Source organism: Salmo salar, chromosome ssa03 (assembly GCF_905237065.1).
Source record: "Salmo salar chromosome ssa03, Ssal_v3.1, whole genome shotgun sequence".
Classification (NCBI taxonomy): Eukaryota; Metazoa; Chordata; class Actinopteri; order Salmoniformes; family Salmonidae; genus Salmo; species Salmo salar.
In genome coordinates, this window is record NC_059444.1 from 76992493 (window position 1) to 77012713 (window position 20221).

The 20221-nt window shown below is 46.3% G+C and overlaps 1 protein-coding gene across 2 annotated transcripts in view; it reads left to right on the forward strand.

Annotated features, from left to right (window-relative positions):
• The window catches only part of LOC106606743 (voltage-dependent T-type calcium channel subunit alpha-1I-like), a 139674-nt gene that overhangs the window by 73678 nt on the left and 45775 nt on the right, over positions 1-20221 (forward strand). For both annotated transcript variants that reach the window (XM_045715480.1, XM_045715479.1), the window contains exons 15-19: positions 238-798; positions 3608-3708; positions 8065-8188; positions 8308-8376; positions 18661-18839. In XM_045715480.1, the coding sequence (XP_045571436.1) occupies positions 238-798; positions 3608-3708; positions 8065-8188; positions 8308-8376; positions 18661-18839 (1034 nt within the window). The remainder of the gene's footprint in view (positions 1-237; positions 799-3607; positions 3709-8064; positions 8189-8307; positions 8377-18660; positions 18840-20221) is intronic.

The following is a 20221-nucleotide window of genomic DNA, read 5'->3' on the forward strand; positions in this document are numbered from 1 at the left end:
TTCTCTATCTCCCTCTCCCTCTATATATTTCTCTCCCTCTTTCTCCCTCTCCTTCTCCCTCTCTCCCTCTCCCTCTACGTATTTCTCTCCCTCTTTCTCCCTCTCCATCTGTCTCTCTCCCTCTCCATCTCTCTTTCTCCCTCTCCCTCTCTGTCTGTCTCTCTTTCTCTCCCTCTCCGTCTCTCCTTCTCCCTCGCCGTCTATCTTTCCCTCTTTGTCTCCCTCTCTCTCCCCCAGTGTCGGGGGAGCAGCTCCCTGTACCACAACTGGGGCCGTCCTGCCTCCCAGACCCAGGCAATGTGGGGCCGGCGGTCTAGCTGGAACAGCCTGGGTCGCCCCTCCCGTGCCTTGGGCCTGGGATTGGGGGTAGGAGGAGGGGGTAGCCTGCGCTCCCGCAGCCCCCACGCCACCAACCCGGCCGAGCAGGAGTCCCTCCTCTCCCCCCCTCACCCTCCTCCGCACCTCGCCCACCCTCCTCCCCTCCTGGCCCTAAACTTTGTCCCGCGGCGGGACCGCCGGGCGCTGTCCTTGGAGCTGCCGGAGCTCCTCCAGGTCCCGGGGACCCCTCTGGCGTCAATGCTGCCTTACCCCAGGAAGAAGAGCTTCTCCAGTGGGTTGGTTGGTGGAGGGGCTGGGGGGGAGCACCAGGACTGCAATGGGAAGGCCCCATCGGCCCAGCTCCAGCTTCAACTTCAGCTGCCGCCACATCCCCATCCCCATCCACAGCTACTGACAGAGGTGTTCCCTCAGGTCAACACACGCAAGGACAGAGAGGACCTGGATGATGACATCGACTATGTGAGTTGGTGTTGGGGGAGGGGGAGGTCTGGGGGTGAGGGGGTGAGGGGGAGGTCTGGGGGTGAGGGGAAGGTCTGGGGGTGAGGATGGGTGAGGTGAGATGTGTTTGGATGAGGATGGGTGAGATGTTGGGTGAGGTGTGGGGATGAGGTTGGGTGAGAGGGTGGGTGAGGGAGGGTGTGGGGGTGAGGTTGGGTGAGAGGGTGGGTGAGGGGGAGGTGAGGAGTGAGGTTGGTGAGAGGGTGGGTGAGGGGGAGGTGTGGTCGTGAGGTTGCGTGAGAGGATGGGTGAGGGGAGGTGTGGGGATGAGGTTGGGTGAGAGGGTGGGTGAGGGGAGGTGAGGAGTGAGGTTGGTGAGAGGGTGGGTGAGGGGAGGTGTGGGGTGAGGTTGGGTGAGAGGGTGGGTGAGGGGGAGGTGTGGGGGTGAGGTTGGGTGAGAGGATGGGTGAGAGGGAGGTGTGGGGGTGAGGTTGGGTGAGAGGGTGGGTGAGGGGAGGTGGGGGGTGAGGTTGGGTGAGAGGGTGGGTGAGTGGGTGGGTGAGGGGGAGGTGTGGGGGTGAGGTTGGGTGAGAGGGTGGGTGAGGGGAGGTGTGGGGTGTGGGGATGAGGTTGGGTGAGAGGGTGGGTGAGGGGAGGTGGGGGGTGAGGTTGGGTGAGAGGATGGGTGAGGTGTGGGGGGTGAGGTTGGGTGAGAGGGTGGGTGAGGGGAGGTGTGGGGGTGAGGTTGGCTGAGTGGGTGGGTGAGGGTGAGGTGTGGACGTGAGGTTGGGTGAGAGGGTTGGTGAGAGGGCGGTGTGGGGGTGAGGTTGGGTGAGGTGTGGGGGGTGAGGTTGGGTGAGAGGGTGGGTGAGGGGGAGGTGTGGGTGAGGTTGGGTAAGAGGGTGGGTGAGGGTGAGGTGTGGGGGTGAGGTTGGGTGAGAGGGTGGGTGAGGGGGAGGTGTGGGGGTGAGGTTGGGTGAGAGGGTGGGTGAGGGGGAGGTGTGGGGGTGAGGTTGGGTGAGGGGGAGGTGTGGGGGTGAGGTGTGGGGGTGAGGTTGGGTGAGAGGGTGGGTGAGGGGGAGGTGTGGGGGTGAGGTTGGGTGAGAAGGTGGGTGAGGGGAGGTGTGGGGTGAGGTTGGGTGAGAGGGTGGGTGAGGGGGAGGTGTGGGGGTGGGTGAGGGGGAGGTGTGGGGTGAGGTTGGGTGAGAGGGTGGGTGAGGGGGAGAGTGGTGAGGAGTAAGGGAGGAGGGGAGGATCTGAATGATGAGATTAAAGAGTGACTTGGTTGTGATGATAAACAATGATCAAGTCCTATTCACTTTAAAAACACCCTGGAACATACACAGTCGCAGTGGATATCAACTGTTGTTGTACCAGTGTTATCCTAACGTCTTGGTAAAGACAGATACTGTAGGTAGGAGAGAAGGAACTGTTGTTGTACCAGTGATATCCTAACGTCTTGGTAAAGACAGATACTGTAGGTAGGAGAGAAGGAACTGTTGTTGTACCAGTGATATCCTAACGTCTTGGTAAAGACAGATACTGTAGGTAGGAGAGAAGGAACTGTTGTTGTACCAGTGATATCCTAACGTCTTGGTAAAGACAGATACTGTAGATAGGAGAGAAGGAACTGTTGTTGTACCGGTGATATCCTAACGTCTTGGTAAAGACAGATACTGTAGATAGGAGAGAAGGAACTGTTGTTGTACCGGTGATATCCTAACGTCTTGGTAAAGACAGATACTGTAGATAGGAGAGAAGGAACTGTTGTTGTACCAGTGATATCCTAACGTCTTGGTAAAGACAGATACTGTAGATAGGAGAGAAGGAACTGTTGTTGTACCAGTGATATCCTAACGTCTTGGTAAAGACAGATACTGTAGGTAGGAGAGAAGGAACTGTTGTTGTACCAGTGATATCCTAACGTCTTGGTAAAGACAGATACTGTAGGTAGGAGAGAAGGAACTGTTGTTGTACCAGTGATATCCTAACGTCTTGGTAAAGACAGATACTGTAGGTAGGAGAGAAGGAACTGTTGTTGTACCAGTGATATCCTAACGTCTTGGTAAAGACAGATACTGTAGGTAGGAGAGAAGGAACTGTTGTTGTACCAGTGATATCCTAACGTCTTGGTAAAGACAGATACTGTAGGTAGGAGAGAAGGAACTGTTGTTGTACCAGTGTTATCCATGACCAGCAGCCCAATGCAGCTTATTGTAGAATAAACACACTGTCTATAGCAGTTTATAAAATAAATATCCAGGAATACATTCTCCAGTAGATTCCTCGTTATGTCTCTCCCTGGGATTCTATTGTTTCAACAGTAAACAATCCCATACATACAGGGCTGAACCAGGGCCAATTAAATATGCTATTTACACAAAATGACACCCTATTCCCTATGTAGTGCACTACTCTGACCAGGGAATATAGTGCACTATATAGGGATTAGGGTCCCATTTGGGATTTAGTCACTGAGTAGAGCAGACAAATGGGGATGCTGGATATTATCCTTCTAGGTGTTGATAAAGCAAAGTGTCCTCTCTTGTAAACAATTAAGACAAAGGATTCATATTTTCTCTTGGGAGGTGGAATAATCGGAATAATCTTATTGTATTATACAGTATAGCCGTTTCTCTTTGTCTAGAACCAGTGTGTGTATGTGTACTGAATTCACTCACCAAACTGTGTGTGTGTATGTGCGTGTGTGCGTGCCTGCCTCCCTGCTTGCGTTCACACGTGCATGTGTGTGTTCTGACTGTGTGTGTATTATGACGTTGTGTGTGAATTCTGACGTTGTGTGTGTGTGTGCGCTGTGTCCCTCCTCCAGAGTCTGTGTTTCCGTATCCAGAAGATGATGGAGGTGTACAGGCCAGAGTGGTGTGAGACCAGAGAGGACTGGTCTGTCTTCCTCTTCTCTCCTCAGAACAGGTCTGTCTGTTTGTCAATCCCTGTTTTCACTCATTCACTCTTTCATTTCATTTCCTGCTCAGCACTAACACCCCTGATACAGCCATTCAAGGCTTTGGTGTTCCGTTCATAAGTTATTGAATCCGATGCATTTGTGCTAGGCTAGAACGAAAGCCTGCACAGCCTATGGATCCCCACTCCCCAAGAGAAGAATTGCCAAGCACCACCTTATCAGAATACCTTAGAATACATTAGTGTATGGATCCCTGTCCCTGAGGTAGCAAAGGGATGCTTCCCATAGTGATCCTCTATCTGTTGGTCAACAATAAATCCACCTAAGGGCTCAGAGATAGAGCTCAGGCTGGAAGGCATTGCAACAGTGTTCTGTTAGCGGTGGAGGTACACTGTATATACAAACGTCTGTGGACACCTCTTCAAATTAGTGAATTTGGGCTGTTTCAGCCACACTTGTAGCTCACAGGTGTATAAAATCAAGCACGTGGCCATGCAAACTCCATAGACAAACATTGGCAGTAGAATGGCCTTACTGAATAGCTCAGTGACTTTCAAGGTGGCACCATCATAGGATGCCACCTTTCCAACAAGTCAGTTTATCAAATTTCTGCCCTGCTAGAGCTGCCCTGGTTAACTTTAAGTGCTGTTATTGTGAAGTGGAAACAGCTAGGAGCAACAACGGCTCAGCCGTGAAGTGGTAGGCCACACAAGTTCACAGAACGGGACCAACGAGTGCTGAAGCGCGTAAAATCGTCTGTCCTCATTTGCAACACTGCCTCTGGAAGCAACGTCAGCACAATAACTGTTTGTCGGGAGCTTCCATGGCTGAGCAGCCGCACACAAGCCTAAGATCACCATGCCTAATGATAAACGTTGGCTGGAGTGGTGTAAAGCTCGCCGCCATTGGACTCTGGAGCAGTGGAAATGCGTTCTCTGGAGTGATGAATCATGCTTCACCATCTGGCAGTCCAACGGACAAATCTGGGTTTGGCGGATGCCAGGAGAACGCTACCTACCCCATTGCAAAGTGCCAGCTGTAAAGTTTGGTGGAGGAGGAACAATGGTCTGGGGCTGTTTTTCATGGTTCAGGCTAGACCCTTTAACACTACAGCATGCAATGACATTCTAGATGATTCTGTGTTTCCAACTTTGTGGCAACAGTTTTGGGAAGGCCATTTCCTGTTTCAGCATGACAATGCCCCCTTGCACAAATTGAGGTCCATACAGAAATGGTTTGTTGAGATCGGTGTGGAAGAACTTGACTGGCCTGCACAGAGCCCTGACCTCAACCACATCTAACACCTTTGGGATGAATTGGAACGCCGATTGCAAGTCAGGCCTAATCACCCAACATCAGTGCCCAACCTCACTACTGCTCTTGTGGCTGAATGGAAGCAAGTCCCTGCAGCAATGTTCTAACATCCAGTTGACAGCCTTCCCAGAAGAGTGGAGGCTGTTATAACAGCAAAGGGGGGACCAATTCCATATTAGTGCCCATGTGTCACTCCAGAGTCCAGTGTAGTAGGTCAGGGCGTGACTAGGGTGTCATCTAGTATGTTTATTTCTAGGTTGGTGCTAATATGGTTCCCAATTAGAGGCAGCTGTTTATCGTTGCCTCTGATTGGGGATCATATTTAGGTAGTTATTTCCCCACTTCTGTTTTGTGGGATATTGATTGTTAGTGTGTTTGGGCACTACGTCCTCATGGTCTTTGTACGTTTTGTTATTTTGTTTTGTTAGTTTCACTTAAATAAATATGTGGAACTATACTCACACTGCGCCCTGGTCCGATCATTTTCAAGAACGTGACAGAATATCCCACCAAACCAAGACCAAGCGGCGTGTTCACCAGGTAAAGGACTTTTGGACATGGGAAGAAGTGATGGGTGGATGCGAAACCCTTCCTTGGCGGCAGACGGAAGGTAATAATGGAGGACAGCAACGACGCCAGGGTTCGCGGACACACAACCCCAAGATTTTTTGGGTGGCCGGGGGTGGCCGGTCGAGCTGAGGAGAGTGCCAGAGCCCGAATGGCAAACTCTGGAGGAGCGTGTAGTCAGACCACGGCCACAGAAACCCCAAGATGTTTTTTGGGGGGGGCAAATGGAGCTGGCTTCTGAGCTGTGGGAAGAGCCAGAGACTGTCAGGGAGGCGATGGAGAAGTTGGGAGAGAGAGAGAGATGAGAGAGATGTTGTGCAAGTGTGTTCTGCTCAACATTCGACCAGAAGATCCGGTTAGCAGTCTGGTGAAACCTGTGTCGGCTCCACGCATCTGGCCTCCAGTGCGCCTCCCCAGTCCGGTACGTCCTGTGCCTGCTCCTCGCACTCGCCCTGAAGAGCGTGTCACCAGTCCGGTGCAACCTGTGCCTCGCACTCGCCCTGAAGTGCGTGTCCCCAGTCTGGTACGTCCTGTGCCTGCTCCTCGCATTCGCCCTGAAGTGCGTGTCCCCAGTCCGGTGCCACCTGTACTGGCTCCACGCACTAGGCCTCCAGTGCGCATTCACAGTCCAGAGCTTCCGGCGACGGTTCCCAGTCCAGAGCTTCCGGCGACGGTTCCCAGTCTAGAGCTTCCGGCGACGGTTCACAGTCCAGAGCTTCCGGCGATGTTTCACAGTCCAGGGCTTCTTGCGACGTTTCACAGTCTGGAACCTACGGCGACGTTTCACAGTCCGGAACCTCCTGCGATGGTCCCCTTTCCGGAACTTCCAGCAACGGTCCACGTTCCGGAACCTCCTGCGACGGTCCACGGTCCGGAACCTCCTGCGACGGTCTACGGTCCGGAACCTCCAGCGACGGTCAACGGTCCGGAGCTTCCAGGCAAGGCGTCCAGTCCAGCTCCAGGGCGGGAGCCTTCCTCTGCGCCGGTGGCCAGTCCAGGCACGGTGTCCCGTCCTGCTCCATGGTGGGAGCCTTCCTCTGCTCCGATGCCCAGTCCAGGCACGGCGTCCAGTCCTGCTCCATGGCCGGAGACTTCTTCTGCGCCGGTGCCCAGTCCAGGCACAGCGTCCAACCCAGCTCCATGGCCGGAGCCTTCTTCTGCGCCGGTGCCCAATCTAGGCACGGCGTCCAACCCAGCTCCATGGCCGGAGCCCTCCTTTGCGCCGGTGTCCAGTCCAGGCACGGCGTCCAACCCAGCTCTATGGCCGGAGCCCTCCTTTGCGCCGGTGCCCAGTCCAGGCACGGCGTCCATCCCAGCTTCATGGCCGGAGTCCTCCTTTGTGCCGATGTCCAGGCACGGCGTTCAGCCCGGCGCGATGGCCGGATCCGGGGTCTGGGCGGAGGCTACAACCTGCCCTCCCCATTTGGTTTCAGGTTTTGCGGCCGGAGTCCGCACCTTTAGGGGGGGGGGGTACTGTCACGCCCTGACCATAGAGAGCCCTTGGTTCTCTATGGTGTAGTAGGTCAGGGCGTGACTAGGGGGTGATCTAGTATGTTTATTTCTAGGTTGGTGCTAATATGGTTCCCAATTAGAGGCAGCTGTTTATCGTTGCCTCTGATTGGGGATCATATTTAGGTAGTTATTTCCCCACCTGTGTTTTGTGGGATATTGATTGATTGTTAGTGTGTTTTGGGCACTACGTCCTCACGGTCTTTGTAAGTTTTGTTGTTTTGTTAGTTTCACTTAAATACATATGTGGAACTATACTCACGCTGCACCTTGGTCCGATCATTTTCAAGAACGTGACACCATGATTTCGACGAGCAGGTTCCACATACTTTTGGTCATGTAGTGTATTTGGTATTTCTCACTGTGTAGTAGGAGCTGGTAAGATTTAATTACAGGTGTTTTGTAATCTCTTTCTATCGTTATCTCTATGTCTCTCTCTGTTTCTCTCTGTGTTGATCTCCCTGTGTTGCTCTCTCTGTGTTGCTCTCTCTGTCTCTCTGTGTGTCTCTCACTCTCTGTCTCTCTCTCTCGCTCTGTGTGTGTCTCTCTCTCTGTGTCTGTCTCTCTGTCTCTCTCTATGTCTCTTTCTCTGTGTCTCTTTCTCTGTGTCTCTCTCTCTCTCTCTCTCTCTGGTCTCTCTCTCTCTCTCTCTGGTGTCTCTCTCTCTCTCTCTGGTGTCTCTATGGAGCATGGTGCCTTTAAAACACCAGTTAATGGGAATTGCTTTGAAAGGAAATTAAATAATCAGAGAGAATGGGGCTATTCTCTGACTGAATGATGAGCAATCCCCAGTTCTCTGTCAATGAGGCACAATAATGGGTTTTAATCAGTAGCGATGTTACAAAACACGTTTTTAAATTGTTTATCTTTTACCCTCTTGCTCTCTTTCTTTTCCTTTCTGTCTCCCAATACCACTCCCTCTCTCTCCACTATCTCCCTCCCTCCCTCCCCACCTGCCTCCCTCTCTCTCTCAGGTTCAGGCGGGTATGCCAGTCCATCATAGCCTACAAGATGTTTGACTATGTGGTGCTAGCGTTCATCTTCTCCAACTGCATCACCGTGGCTCTGGAGAGACCTAAGATCATGCAGGGCAGCCTGGTAAGGATCAAAGTTCACCACTAGGTTTCAACCATAGAAATATAATTAGTGGTGTCAAGTCAATGATCTTCTATTTCCATCATCTCTCTCTCTCTCCCTCCATCTCTCTCTCTCTATAGGAAAGAGTCTTCCTAACCATCTCCAACTACGTCTTCACAGCCATCTTTGTAGCAGAGATGACGCTCAAGGTATAGTGCTGCGCTTAATGTGTGTGTGTGACTATTCTTGTGAACATAAATAGTAAACCATTTTTTCTTTGACCAACTCAGGACATTTTCTTAGTCCCACACGGTCAAATTCTATTTCTAGGGGGTTTAGGGTTATGGTTAGAATTAGTGTTAGGGTTAGAACTAGATTCAGGGTTAGGAGCTATGGTTGGTTTTAGGGTTATGGTTAGATTTAATGTTAAGGTAAGGGTAAGGGTTAGGGGTTAGGGCAAATAGGATTTTGAATGGGACTGAATTGTGTGTCCCCACAAGGTTATTCATGCAAGTGTGTGTGTGTGTGTGTGTGTGTGTGTGTGTGTGTGTGTGTGTGTGTGTGTGTGTGTGTGTGTGTGTGTGTGTGTGTGTGTGTGTGTGTGTGTGTGTGTGTGTGTGTGTGTGTGTGTGTGTGGATGCTTCCTGGTGTCCTACTAGTCTCCTCCTGCCTTAGCTCTAATGATCTCTCAATCTTAATTTAATCTCTTTCTTTCTTTTCTCATGGTGTCTCTATTTAGTGTCTGTATCTCTTTCTGTCTTTCCACTTAGTGTCTATCTGTCTTTTCTCTTAGTGTCTATCTGTCTTTTCTCTTAGTGTCTATCTGTCTTTTCTCTTAGTGTCTATCTGTCTTTTCTCTTAGTGTCTCTCTCTGTCTTTTCTCTAGTGTCTATCTGTCTTTTCTCTAGTGTCTATCTGTCTTTTCTCTAGTGTCTATCTGTCTTTTCTCTTAGTGTCTATCTCTGTCTTTTCTCTAGTGTCTATCTGTCTTTTCTCTAGTGTCTATCTGTCTTTTCTCTTAGTGTCTATCTGTCTTTTCTCTAGTGTCTATCTGTCTTTTCTCTTAGTGTCTATCTGTCTTTTCTCTTAGTGTCTCTCTCTGTCTTTTCTCTAGTGTCTATCTGTCTTTTCTCTAGTGTCTATCTGTCTTTTCTCTAGTGTCTATCTGTCTTTTCTCTAGTGTCTATCTGTCTTTTCTCTTAGTGTCTATCTGTCTTTTCTCTTAGTGTCTCTATCTTTCTGTCTTTTCTCTTAGTGTCTCTATCTCTCTGTCTTTTCTCTTAGTGTCTCTATCTCTCTGTCTTTTCTCTTAGTGTCTCTATCTCTCTGTCTTTTCTCTTAGTGTCTCTATCTCTCTGTCTTTTCTCTTAGTGTCTCTATCTCTCTGTCTTTTCTCTTAGTGTCTCTATCTCTCTGTCTTTTCTCTTAGTGTCTCTATCTCTCTGTCTTTTCTCTTAGTGTCTCTATCTCTCTGTCTTTTCTCTTAGTGTCTCTATCTCTCTGTCTTTTCTCTTAGTGTCTCTATCTCTCTGTCTTTTCTCTTAGTGTCTCTATCTCTCTGTCTATTCTCTTAGTGTCTCTATCTCTCTCTGTCTTTTCTCTTAGTGTCTCTATCTCTCTCTGTCTTTTCTCTTAGTGTCTCTATCTCGCTGTCTTTTCTTTTCTCTATCTATACATCTCTCTATATACAGTCACATCCCAAATTATTGGCACCCTTGATAAAGATGAGCAAAAAAACCTGAATAAAATAAATAATACAAATATAGATCTACTGTACATTGTATGCTAAAAAAGTTTGGGAAATTATATGATTTTATACTAATACAATTGCTCAGAGGATTCTTAACAATTCTTAAAAATAAATCAAACAACATTTAATCTGCATTAACTTTTTTTAAATGAATCTTAGTTTAAGGGACTGGATGTTGTCCTGTCATGACTTCCTTTTACACTGGGGTCTAAAAATGAGGTAACAGGCATGTCAAATCCATTTATCATCCGTAAATATATACATACTGTACCTCAACCACTCCAATATCCCTGCACATTGAGTATGGTACCGGCACTGACCTGCATTTCTATTGTATTTATTAAGGATCCCCATTTGCTGTTGCCAGGGAAGCAGCTACTCTTCCTGGGGTCCAGCAACATCAAGGCAGTTATATACAATTTAAAATATTACATTACATTTCATAATACTTTACACAACACATAAAGTGTGTTCCCTCAGGCCACTACTCTACTATCACATCTCTACAATACAAAATCCATGTGTATGCGTGCGTGTGTGTGTGTGTGTGTGTGTGTGTGTGTGTGTGTGTGTGTGTGTGTGTGTGTGTGTGTGTGTGTGTGTGTGTGTGTGTGTGTGTGTGTGTGTGTGTGTGTGTGTGTGTGTCTTCACAGTCCCTGCTGTTCCATAAGGTGTATTTTTATCTGTTTTTGAAATCTGATTCTACTGCTTGCATCAGTTACCTGATGTGAAAAAGAGTTCCATGTAGTGATGGCTCTATATAGTACTGTGCACCTCCCATCGTCTGCTCTCGACTTTGGGACTGTGAAGAGACCTCTGATGGCATGTCTTGCGAGGTATACATGGGTGTCTGACCTGTGTGCTAGTAGTTACAAAAACAAGTAGTGATTAAGTCAATCTCTCCTCCGCTGTGAGCCATGACAGATTTACATGCATATTATTAATGTTAGCTCTGCGTGTACATTGAAGGGCCAGCCGTGCTACCCTGTTATGAAACAATTGTAATTTTCCGAGGTCCCTCTTTGTGACACCTGACCACACGACTGAACAGTAGTCCAGATACGACAAAACTAGGGCCTGTAGGACCTGCCTTGTTGATAGTGTTAACAAGGCAGAGCTTTATTATGGACAGACTTCTCCCCATCTTAGCTACTGTTGTATCAACATGTTTTGACCATGACAGTTTACAATCCAGGGTTACTCCAAGCAGTTTAGTCCCCTCAACTTGCTCAATTTCCACATGATTTATTACAAACTTTAGTTGAGGGTTAGGGTTTGGTGAAGGATTTGTTCCACGTACAATGTGTTTAGTTTTGAAATATTTAGGACTAACTTATTCCTTGCCACCCATTCTGAGCTCTTTGTTAAGTGTTGCAGAATTCTAAATTGCAATGCATGTCCTGCATAATTTGATCAGTTATACTTGGATGTGTAGTGTCAGTGTTGCTGGCATGTCATGACTAAGTTTCCTAATCTTGCCAGTTAATTTTTTTATTATTGAACCTTTATTTACTTATTTGCATAGGTAAGTCAGTTAAGAACAAATTCTTATTTACAATGACAGCTTAGGAACAGTGGGTTAACTGCCTTGTTCAGGAGTAGAACGACAGATTTTTACCTTGTCAGCTCAGGGATTCGATCTAGTAACCTTTCAGTTACTGGCCCAACGCTCTAACCACTAGGTTACCTGCTACCAGTGAAAAAATAATTAAAGTAATTGGCAATATCAGTGGGTTTTGTGACAAATGAGCCATCTGATTCAATGAATGATGGAGCTGAGTTTGCCTTTTTGCTCTGTATACAGTGCATTTGGAAAGTATTCAGACCCCTTGACTTTTTCCACATTTTGTAACGTTACAGCATATTCTAAAATTTATGAAATCGTTTTTTTCCCTCATCAATCTACACACAAAACCCCATAATGACAGGTATTTAGACATTTTTGCAAATGTATTGTAAATTAAAATCTGAAAAAGCACATTTCCATAAGTTTTCAGACCGCAGTGTGAACCTTCACACCAGTCTGAGGTCCTGAGAGCTCTGGAGCAGGTTTTCATCAAGAATCTCTCTGTACTTTGGCCATTCCTTTACCTCGATCCTGACTAGTTTTCCTGCCGCTGAAAAACATCCCCTCAGCATGATGCTGCCCCCACCATGCTTCACCATAGGGATGGTGCCAGGTTTCCTCCAGATGTGACGCTTGGCATTCAGGTCAATGAGTTTCATCTTGGTTTCATCATACCACAGAATCTTGATTCTCATGGTCTGAGTCCTTTAGGTGCCTTTTGGCAAACTCCAAGCGGGCTGTCATGTGCATTTTACTGAGGAGTGGTTTCCGTCTGGCTACTCTACCATAAAGGCCTGATTGGTGGAGTGCTGTAGAGATGGTTGTCCTTCTGGAAGGTTCTCCCATCTCCACAGAGGAACTCTGGAGCTCTGTCAGAGTGACCATTGGTTTCTTGGTCACCTCCCTGATCAAGGCCCTTCTCCCCCGATTACTCAGTTTGGCAGGGCGGCCAGCTCTAGGAAGAGTCTTGGTGGTTCCAAACATATTCCATTTAAAAATGGAGGCCACTGTGTTCTTGGGGACCTTCAATGCTGCAGACATTTTTTGGTACCCTTCCCCAGATCTGTGCCTCAACACAATCCTGTCTCGGAGCTCTACGGACAATTCTCATTTTTGAGAGAATTATGGCTTGGTTTTTGCTCTGACATGCACTGTCAACTGTGGGACCTTATATAGACAGGTGTGTGCCTTTCCAATTCATGTCCAATCAATTGAATTTACCACAAGTGGACTCCAATCAAGCTGTAAAAACATCTCAAGGATGATCAATGGAAACATGATGCACCTGAGCTCAATTTCGAGTGTCATATCAAAGGATCTGAATACTTATTTAAATATGGTATTTCTGTTTTTTATTTTTAATACATTTGCAAAAATGTTAAAAAAAAATGTTTTCGCTTTTTCATTACGGGGTGTTGTATGTAGATTGAGGGGGAAAAAATGATTTAACCATTTTAAAATAACACGGAACCCAAACCGCCTGCGCGCATGCGCCATCGTGCATACATTTATTTTCTCCCCCTACAGCAAACACGATCACGACACGCAGGTTAAAATATCAAAACAAACTCTGAACCAATGACATTCATTCGGGGACAGGTCGAAAAGCATTAAACATTTATGGCAATTTAGCTTGTTAGCTTGCACTTGCTAGCTAATTTGTCCTATTTAGCTAGCTTGCTGTTGCTAGCTAATTTGTCCTGGGATATAAACATTGAGTTGCTATTTTACCTGAAATGCACAAGGTCCTCTACTCCGACAATTTATCCACACATAAAACGGTCAACCGAATCATTTCTAGTCATCTCTCCTCCTTCCAGGCTTTTTCATCTTTGAACTTATATGGTGATTGGCTTCTAAACGTTGCTTTATCACACCGGTGGTGGGTTTGGCCCCGAAAGAAGGATGCATATGAGTTTCATTCTAAAACGCTATATTTCCATTTTCAGAAATGTTGGTAATTTCATTTTTTTGTTGTTTTAAGAACTTACTAAAGAGATTGGTGTGGTTTTTTTCTCCATCTAATCATTGCATGGGGTTGTTAAATGACAGACATGTATTTGTTTGAAACCTATCACTATATGCTTTCATTTCAGAGAGACAAACAGTCATCATTTGTTGCAAAATTAGAGATATCCATCTCACTCGCAGAGAAAAAAGTAGCATTGCAAGGTTTTACACAGTCAAATGTGACAAATGTCATTTCTAGTAAATAACTGTACAAATGATACATTTGTGGCATCAAATTAATCAACGCAGTAATATGAGATCTGGGCCCTGGTCAAAAGTAGTACACTATATAGGGTGACATCTGGAATGAGGCCTATTTCTAACCAAACACTGTAGCATGAGGCTAGATTTATGATGTGTTGAATTTATATGTTAAATATACAGGATAAGAACATTCCATTCCTGCTAAACAATGGATCTATAGAGTTTCTCAACACAACCAGTTGTAATACACATCTAAAATCTATGAATTTAAAATCTGAGGACAGTAATATTTTACACACACGTCAAAAATGTGTAGATTTATAGCGTTTTGGAAATAAACTCTTCAAATGCAGAAAATAACCTCATACCTACTGTAAAATATGGTGGTGGATCTTTGCTGTTATGGGGCTATTTTGCTTCCTCTGGTCCTGGGGCCCTTGTTAAGGTCAACTAGGACATTTTTGCCAAAAATCTGTTTGCCGCTGCCAGGAAGCTGAAACTTGGCTGTAAATGGATCTTCCAGAAAGATAATGACCCCAAGCACACATCAAAATCCACAATGAAATGGTTAACTGAGCACAAAATCAACATTTTGCAATGGCCAGCTCAGTCTCCGGACTTGAACCTCATTGAAAACCTGTGGTTTGAATTAAAGAGAGCAGTCCATGAGCGCAGACCATAGAATATCAAGGATCTGGAAATAAGATTCTGTATGGAGGAATGGTCTAAGATAGATCCCTCCCGATGTGTTCTCCAATCTCATAAAACAGTCTAGAAAAAGGCTAAGTGCCGTTATCCTCGCAAGGGGAGGGTGCACAAAGCACTGAAAACAGTGGTGCCAAACATTTTGACGCCGATCTTTGAGATTTTTTTTATTACAGTACTTGTTAAGCTAAATGTTTTTCTCTGAGCTATTAATATAAAATAATATCATTTTATATAAAGATTCCCAGAATATAGCTCAGTATTTGTATTATTTTATACAGTATTTGTTGCTCACCTTTATTTATTTTTATTTATTTCACCTTTATTCAACCAGGTAAGCAAGTTGAGAACAAGTTCTCATTTACAACTGCGACCTGGCCAAGATAAAGCAAAGCAGTGCGACACAAACAACAACAGAGTTACACATGGAATAAACAAACATACAGTCAATAACACAATAAGAAAAAAAAGTCTATATACAGTGTGTGCAAATGAGGTAGGATAAGGGAGGTAAGGCAATAAATAGGCCATAGTGGCAAAAGAATTACAATTTAGCAATTAAACACTCGAGTGATAGATGTGCAGAAGATGAATGTGCAAGTAGAGATACTGGGGTGCAAAGGAGCAAAAATAAATAACAGTATGGGGATGAGGTAGTTAGATGGGCTATCAATGGTGCCAAAAAAAATGTATCCCTCCCTCCCTCAATCTCTCCCTCTTTTCTCCCTGGAAGTCTCTCCATTGCACTCAAGACAAGCAATTAATCAATGACATTAATTCGCCGTCAATCTTTCAGTTGCCGTCAATCTCTTTCACCCCGTCTCTCTCTCTCGCTTCCTCTCTCTCTCTCTCTCATTCTTTTCCACACTCTCTCTCCTCCCCTCTCTCCCTCTATTCCTCCATTCTGTTCTCTGCGGAGGGTTCTGATATAGGCTTACTCTAGATTGCCTGTAATAAAAGTGCAGTGAAATGTGTTGTTCTACAGGGTCAGCCATAGTAGTACGGCTCCCCTGGAGAAAATTGGGGTTAAGTGTCTTCCTCAAGGGTACATCAAATGATTTTTCATCTTGTCGGGTTGGATATCCAAACTAGCGACCTTTCAGTTACTGGCCTAATGCTCTTACCACTAGTCTACCTGCCACTCTACAGTATACACACTCTGGGCTTCTGTCAGTATAGGCTGTATAATCACATCTGTCTCTCCCCAGGCCATGGTTATAGACTTAGATACAATGTATTCAGATGCACTGGGCTCTTGTCAGTATAGGCAGTATGGAGTATAATCATTAGTCTCTGTCTCTGTTTCCCCAGGCCATAGCTATAGGCTTAGATGTAACAATCACCCTAATACACTGTACTGTACACACTGGGCTCTTGTCAGTATAGGCAGTATATACATTAATGTCATGAGTTATTTTGACCTCAGTTTATACCTAGGGTTAGATAGTAGGATATAGTATACACATACTGAGTGCCTGTCACTTTTACACATCAGGGGATCACTCTTGCTATAACTAGCAATGCAAATGGATTTCTGATTCAAATAATATTACTACACAGATCATACACGTAACGTTCGCTAGCTAGCTAACAATACGCTTTAGTTTGCAATGAATAGGACTTTCTGACTAAATTAGAAACTTAGAATATCTGAAAATGTAGCTAGACTCTTACATGGATGAACACTTCACGGCAGACTGGAACCATTTGACTCTGTTTTGTTTGTAGCTACATCTTGTTTGGCAAGCGTTGTCAAGTCACTCCAGTTCACACTGACCGTGGCGTGTGCAGAATGTAGCCCATCACTTTTTCCAACTGATCTGTCGATAGCGCCTGCTAAATTCAGGGGATCAATGTTGTTGAGAAAGTAGCAAAACTTTTGTCATTCTCGATGGCTAACATTATATCTTTCAAAAACGGTCCGGTAGAAAGGACTATCAACACATACTCACGTTATAGACAGAAACATGCTACATGGCAGACCAATCCAAACTCATCCCCCAGCATGTCCAGCCCATCCATTGTCTCAGCCAATCATGGCTAGGTAAAAGGTTGCTGTCTTTTTCCGTGGCTAAACCAACTAGGCTCATAATTTAACTATTTTATTTGTATTTATGGATGGAATACAAGTTTGTTATTAAGGCACATGATATTTCACATATTCCCGAAGGTATTTCTGCCCCCAAAAAAACATTTTGATCAAATATAAATGTTTACGTTCAAATGCCTCTCCGATGAAGTAGTGACACTCAGTTTCCTGAAACAAGTCACATGTTTGTATTTATTTTTTTATTATATGTAAATGGGAGACAGTAGGTTAAAAACCTAGTTGTCACATCCTGATGTCCACTGCAGAATACATGTATTAACAACCTCTTATTTAATGTGAAAAGAATATTACACTGCTCTGAAAACTCACTAAACTATTCCTGAGATATTTACCAATTAGAAACAACTTGAATATCAAACTCACAAAAATGATAATTACACAATAACACACACTTAACATAAAATGTGCTAATTGTGATGGTAGCCATTTTGAGGAACCAGAAATAAAACAGTATCAAAGTGACACTCCCACATGTGATGTCATTGAAAAGCCCAGAATGTCCTCCCAAAGGTACAACAGGACCTAACACAGTGACATGTATGGCCTTAGAGATACGGCCCAAAAACCAATGTCCATTCGAGAGGACCAAAATGAATTGCTGGTTCTCAGGAGGATAGGCAGTACAGTCATTAGGTTTAAATGTACAGTCTGGGGCTAGGCAGTAGGATCATTATATTAGATGATCATTATGGTCATACAGTACCGTATATACGCAGCAGTCTTTTCTACTCTCGTCAGTCTCATGCTAAGTGATAATTTGGCTTCAATGCCAGTCATTCAGAGCCTATAATGATACTAATATTAATCATGGAAATAATATGCATTGGATTTCTGCTCTGACTGTGTTGCTTAATTTAAATATTTAAATCATGGGTCTTTTTTATCCGATGTCCTCGTAATCACTCATTCACATTGCTGCCTTGCAATCTCCTGAAGCCACTGCCCCTGAATGTACACACACACATCCAAAATGCACCACTCAATCTAACTGTACCAATATGCCACTGCTTGCCATCCATGATACATAGTTGTGGGTTTGTAGCAGGAATCACAGAAGAAAGTTAAGGGGACCTGGATGATGATGTTCCACCAACTGTGTACAACCCAAAGGCACGGTGTTGCATCATTAGTCCAACTCTGTGTCAGAGAGCCTACTGTGTCTACCTGCAGTTTGAACTGTACAACTCTGTCAGATGCCCTGTTTACTCTGTTTGTTTGTGTGTGATGGATAGTTCCTTGTGCTAGTGTGAGTGTGTGTGTGTGTGTGTGTGGTGTGTGTGTATAAATAGCAGCCAGTGTGACTGTGACAGTTAATGTCAGTGTCTGCCAGCGGGCTCTAGCTAGCACGAGCAGGTGTGTGTATGAACAGGTGTGGATGTGTGTGTCACAGAGATGTTGCCCATTTCATGATCCAGGTGTGTGTGTGTGTGTGTGTGTGTGTGTGTGTGTGTGTGTGTGTGTGTGTGTGTGTGTGTGTGTGTGTGTGTGTGTGTGTGTGTGTGTGTGTGTGTGTGTGTGTGTGTGTGGCTGCTTTTGTGTTTGTGCTTTTTATGTGTGTGTGTCTGTGCTTGTACATGTGTGTTTATAGTTATCCTCCAGGCGGTTCTATAGTGTGTGTGAGTCACTTTCTGTCACATGTCTCATTAGTGTCTATAGATTTCAGCACAAAGACTCCTGTGACCTGCAGCTGCTGACGACTCCCTCCTTCTCTCTCCCCCTCTCTCTCCCTCTCTACCTCTCTCTCGGTCTCCCTCCCTCTCTCTCTCTCTCTCTCTGTCCTTCTCCCTCTCTACCTCCCTCTGTTTCTCTTCTCTGTATCTCTCATTATCTCCATTTCTCATGCACCATGTAATGTGTCTGAGACCTCTAGTCAATCTGGGACCAGTGTCCTAACCTGGGATATGTGTGAAGGGGAACTCATGAACTTTAGCACAACTCTCCCATTGACATGATGCAGGACTCTTGCTCTTTTTTGCAACAAAAATAATTCTGTAATTGTACCAACTTTATTCAATGTAATGCTGGTAATTTCAATTCTTCATATACTATGGGATTGTATATAGGTGACTGGGTGTACCTGTTGATAACCTACCTCTCTCCCTCTCCCTGTCCCTGCCCCTCTCTATCTCCCTCCCCCCTCCCTATAGGTGGTGTCTATGGGCCTGTATATAGGGGAACAGGCATACCTGAAAAGCAGCTGGAACGTGTTGGACGGCTTCCTGGTCTTTGTGTCATTGATTGACATTGTGGTGTCAATGGCGGGCGGGGCTAAGATCCTGGGGGTATTGAGGGTTCTCCGATTGCTCCGCACACTGCGCCCCCTCAGGTAGGTAGGACATACTACAGACACACTGCACCCCCTCAGGTAGGTAGGACATACTACAGACACACTGCACCCCCTCAGGTAGGGAGGACATACTACAGACACACTGCGCCCCCTCAGGTAGGGAGGACATACTACAGACACACTGCACCCCCTCAGGGAGGTAGGACATACTACAGACACACTGCACCCCCTCAGGTAGGGAGGACATACTACAGACACACTGCACCCCCTCAGGTAGGGAGGACATACTACAGACACACTGCACCCCCTCAGGTAGGTAGGACATACTACAGACACACTGCACCCCCTCAGGTAGGCAGGACATACTACAGACACACTGCGCCCTCTCAGGTAGGCAGGACATACTACAGACACACTTCACCCCCTCAGGTAGGGAGGACATACTACAGACACACTTCACCCCCTCAGGTAGGTAGGTCATACTACAGACACACTGCACCCCCTCAGGTAGGGAGGACATACTACAGACACACTGCACCCCCTCAGGTAGGTAGGACATGCTACAGACACACTGCACCCCCTCAGGTAGGGAGGACATACTACAGACACACTGTACCCCCTCAGGTAGGGAGGACATACTACAGACACACTGCATCATAGATTTGTATACACCCTCTCTGAGTCAGCTGCAAATACTACAGACACACTTCACCCCCTCAGGTAGGTAGGTCATACTACAGACACACTGCACCCCCTCAGGTAGGGAGGACATACTACAGACACACTGCACCCCCTCAGGTAGGGAGGACATACTACAGACACACTGTACCCCCTCAGGTAGGGAGGACATACTACAGACACACTGCACCCCCTCAGGTAGGTAGGACATGCTACAGACACACTGCACCCCCTCAGGTAGGGAGGACATACTACAGACACACTGTACCCCCTCAGGTAGGGAGGACATACTACAGACACACTGCATCATAGATTTGTATACACCCTCTCTGAGTCAGCTGCAAATACTACAGACACACTTCACCCCCTCAGGTAGGGAGGACATACTACAGACACATTGCACCCCCTCAGGTAGGGAGGACATACTACAGACACACTGTACCCCCTCAGGTAGGGAGGACATACTACAGACACACTGCACCCCCTCAGGTAGGCAGGACATACTACAGACACACTGCATCCCCTCAGGTAGGGAGGACACACTACAGACACACTGCACCCCCTCAGGTAGGGAGGACACACTACAGACACACTGTACCCCCTCAGGTAGGTAGGACATACTACAGACACACTGCACCCCCTCAGGTAGGGAGGACATACTACAGACACACTGCACCCCCTCAGGTAGGGAGGACATACTACAGACACACTGCACCCCCTCAGGTAGGGAGGACATACTACAG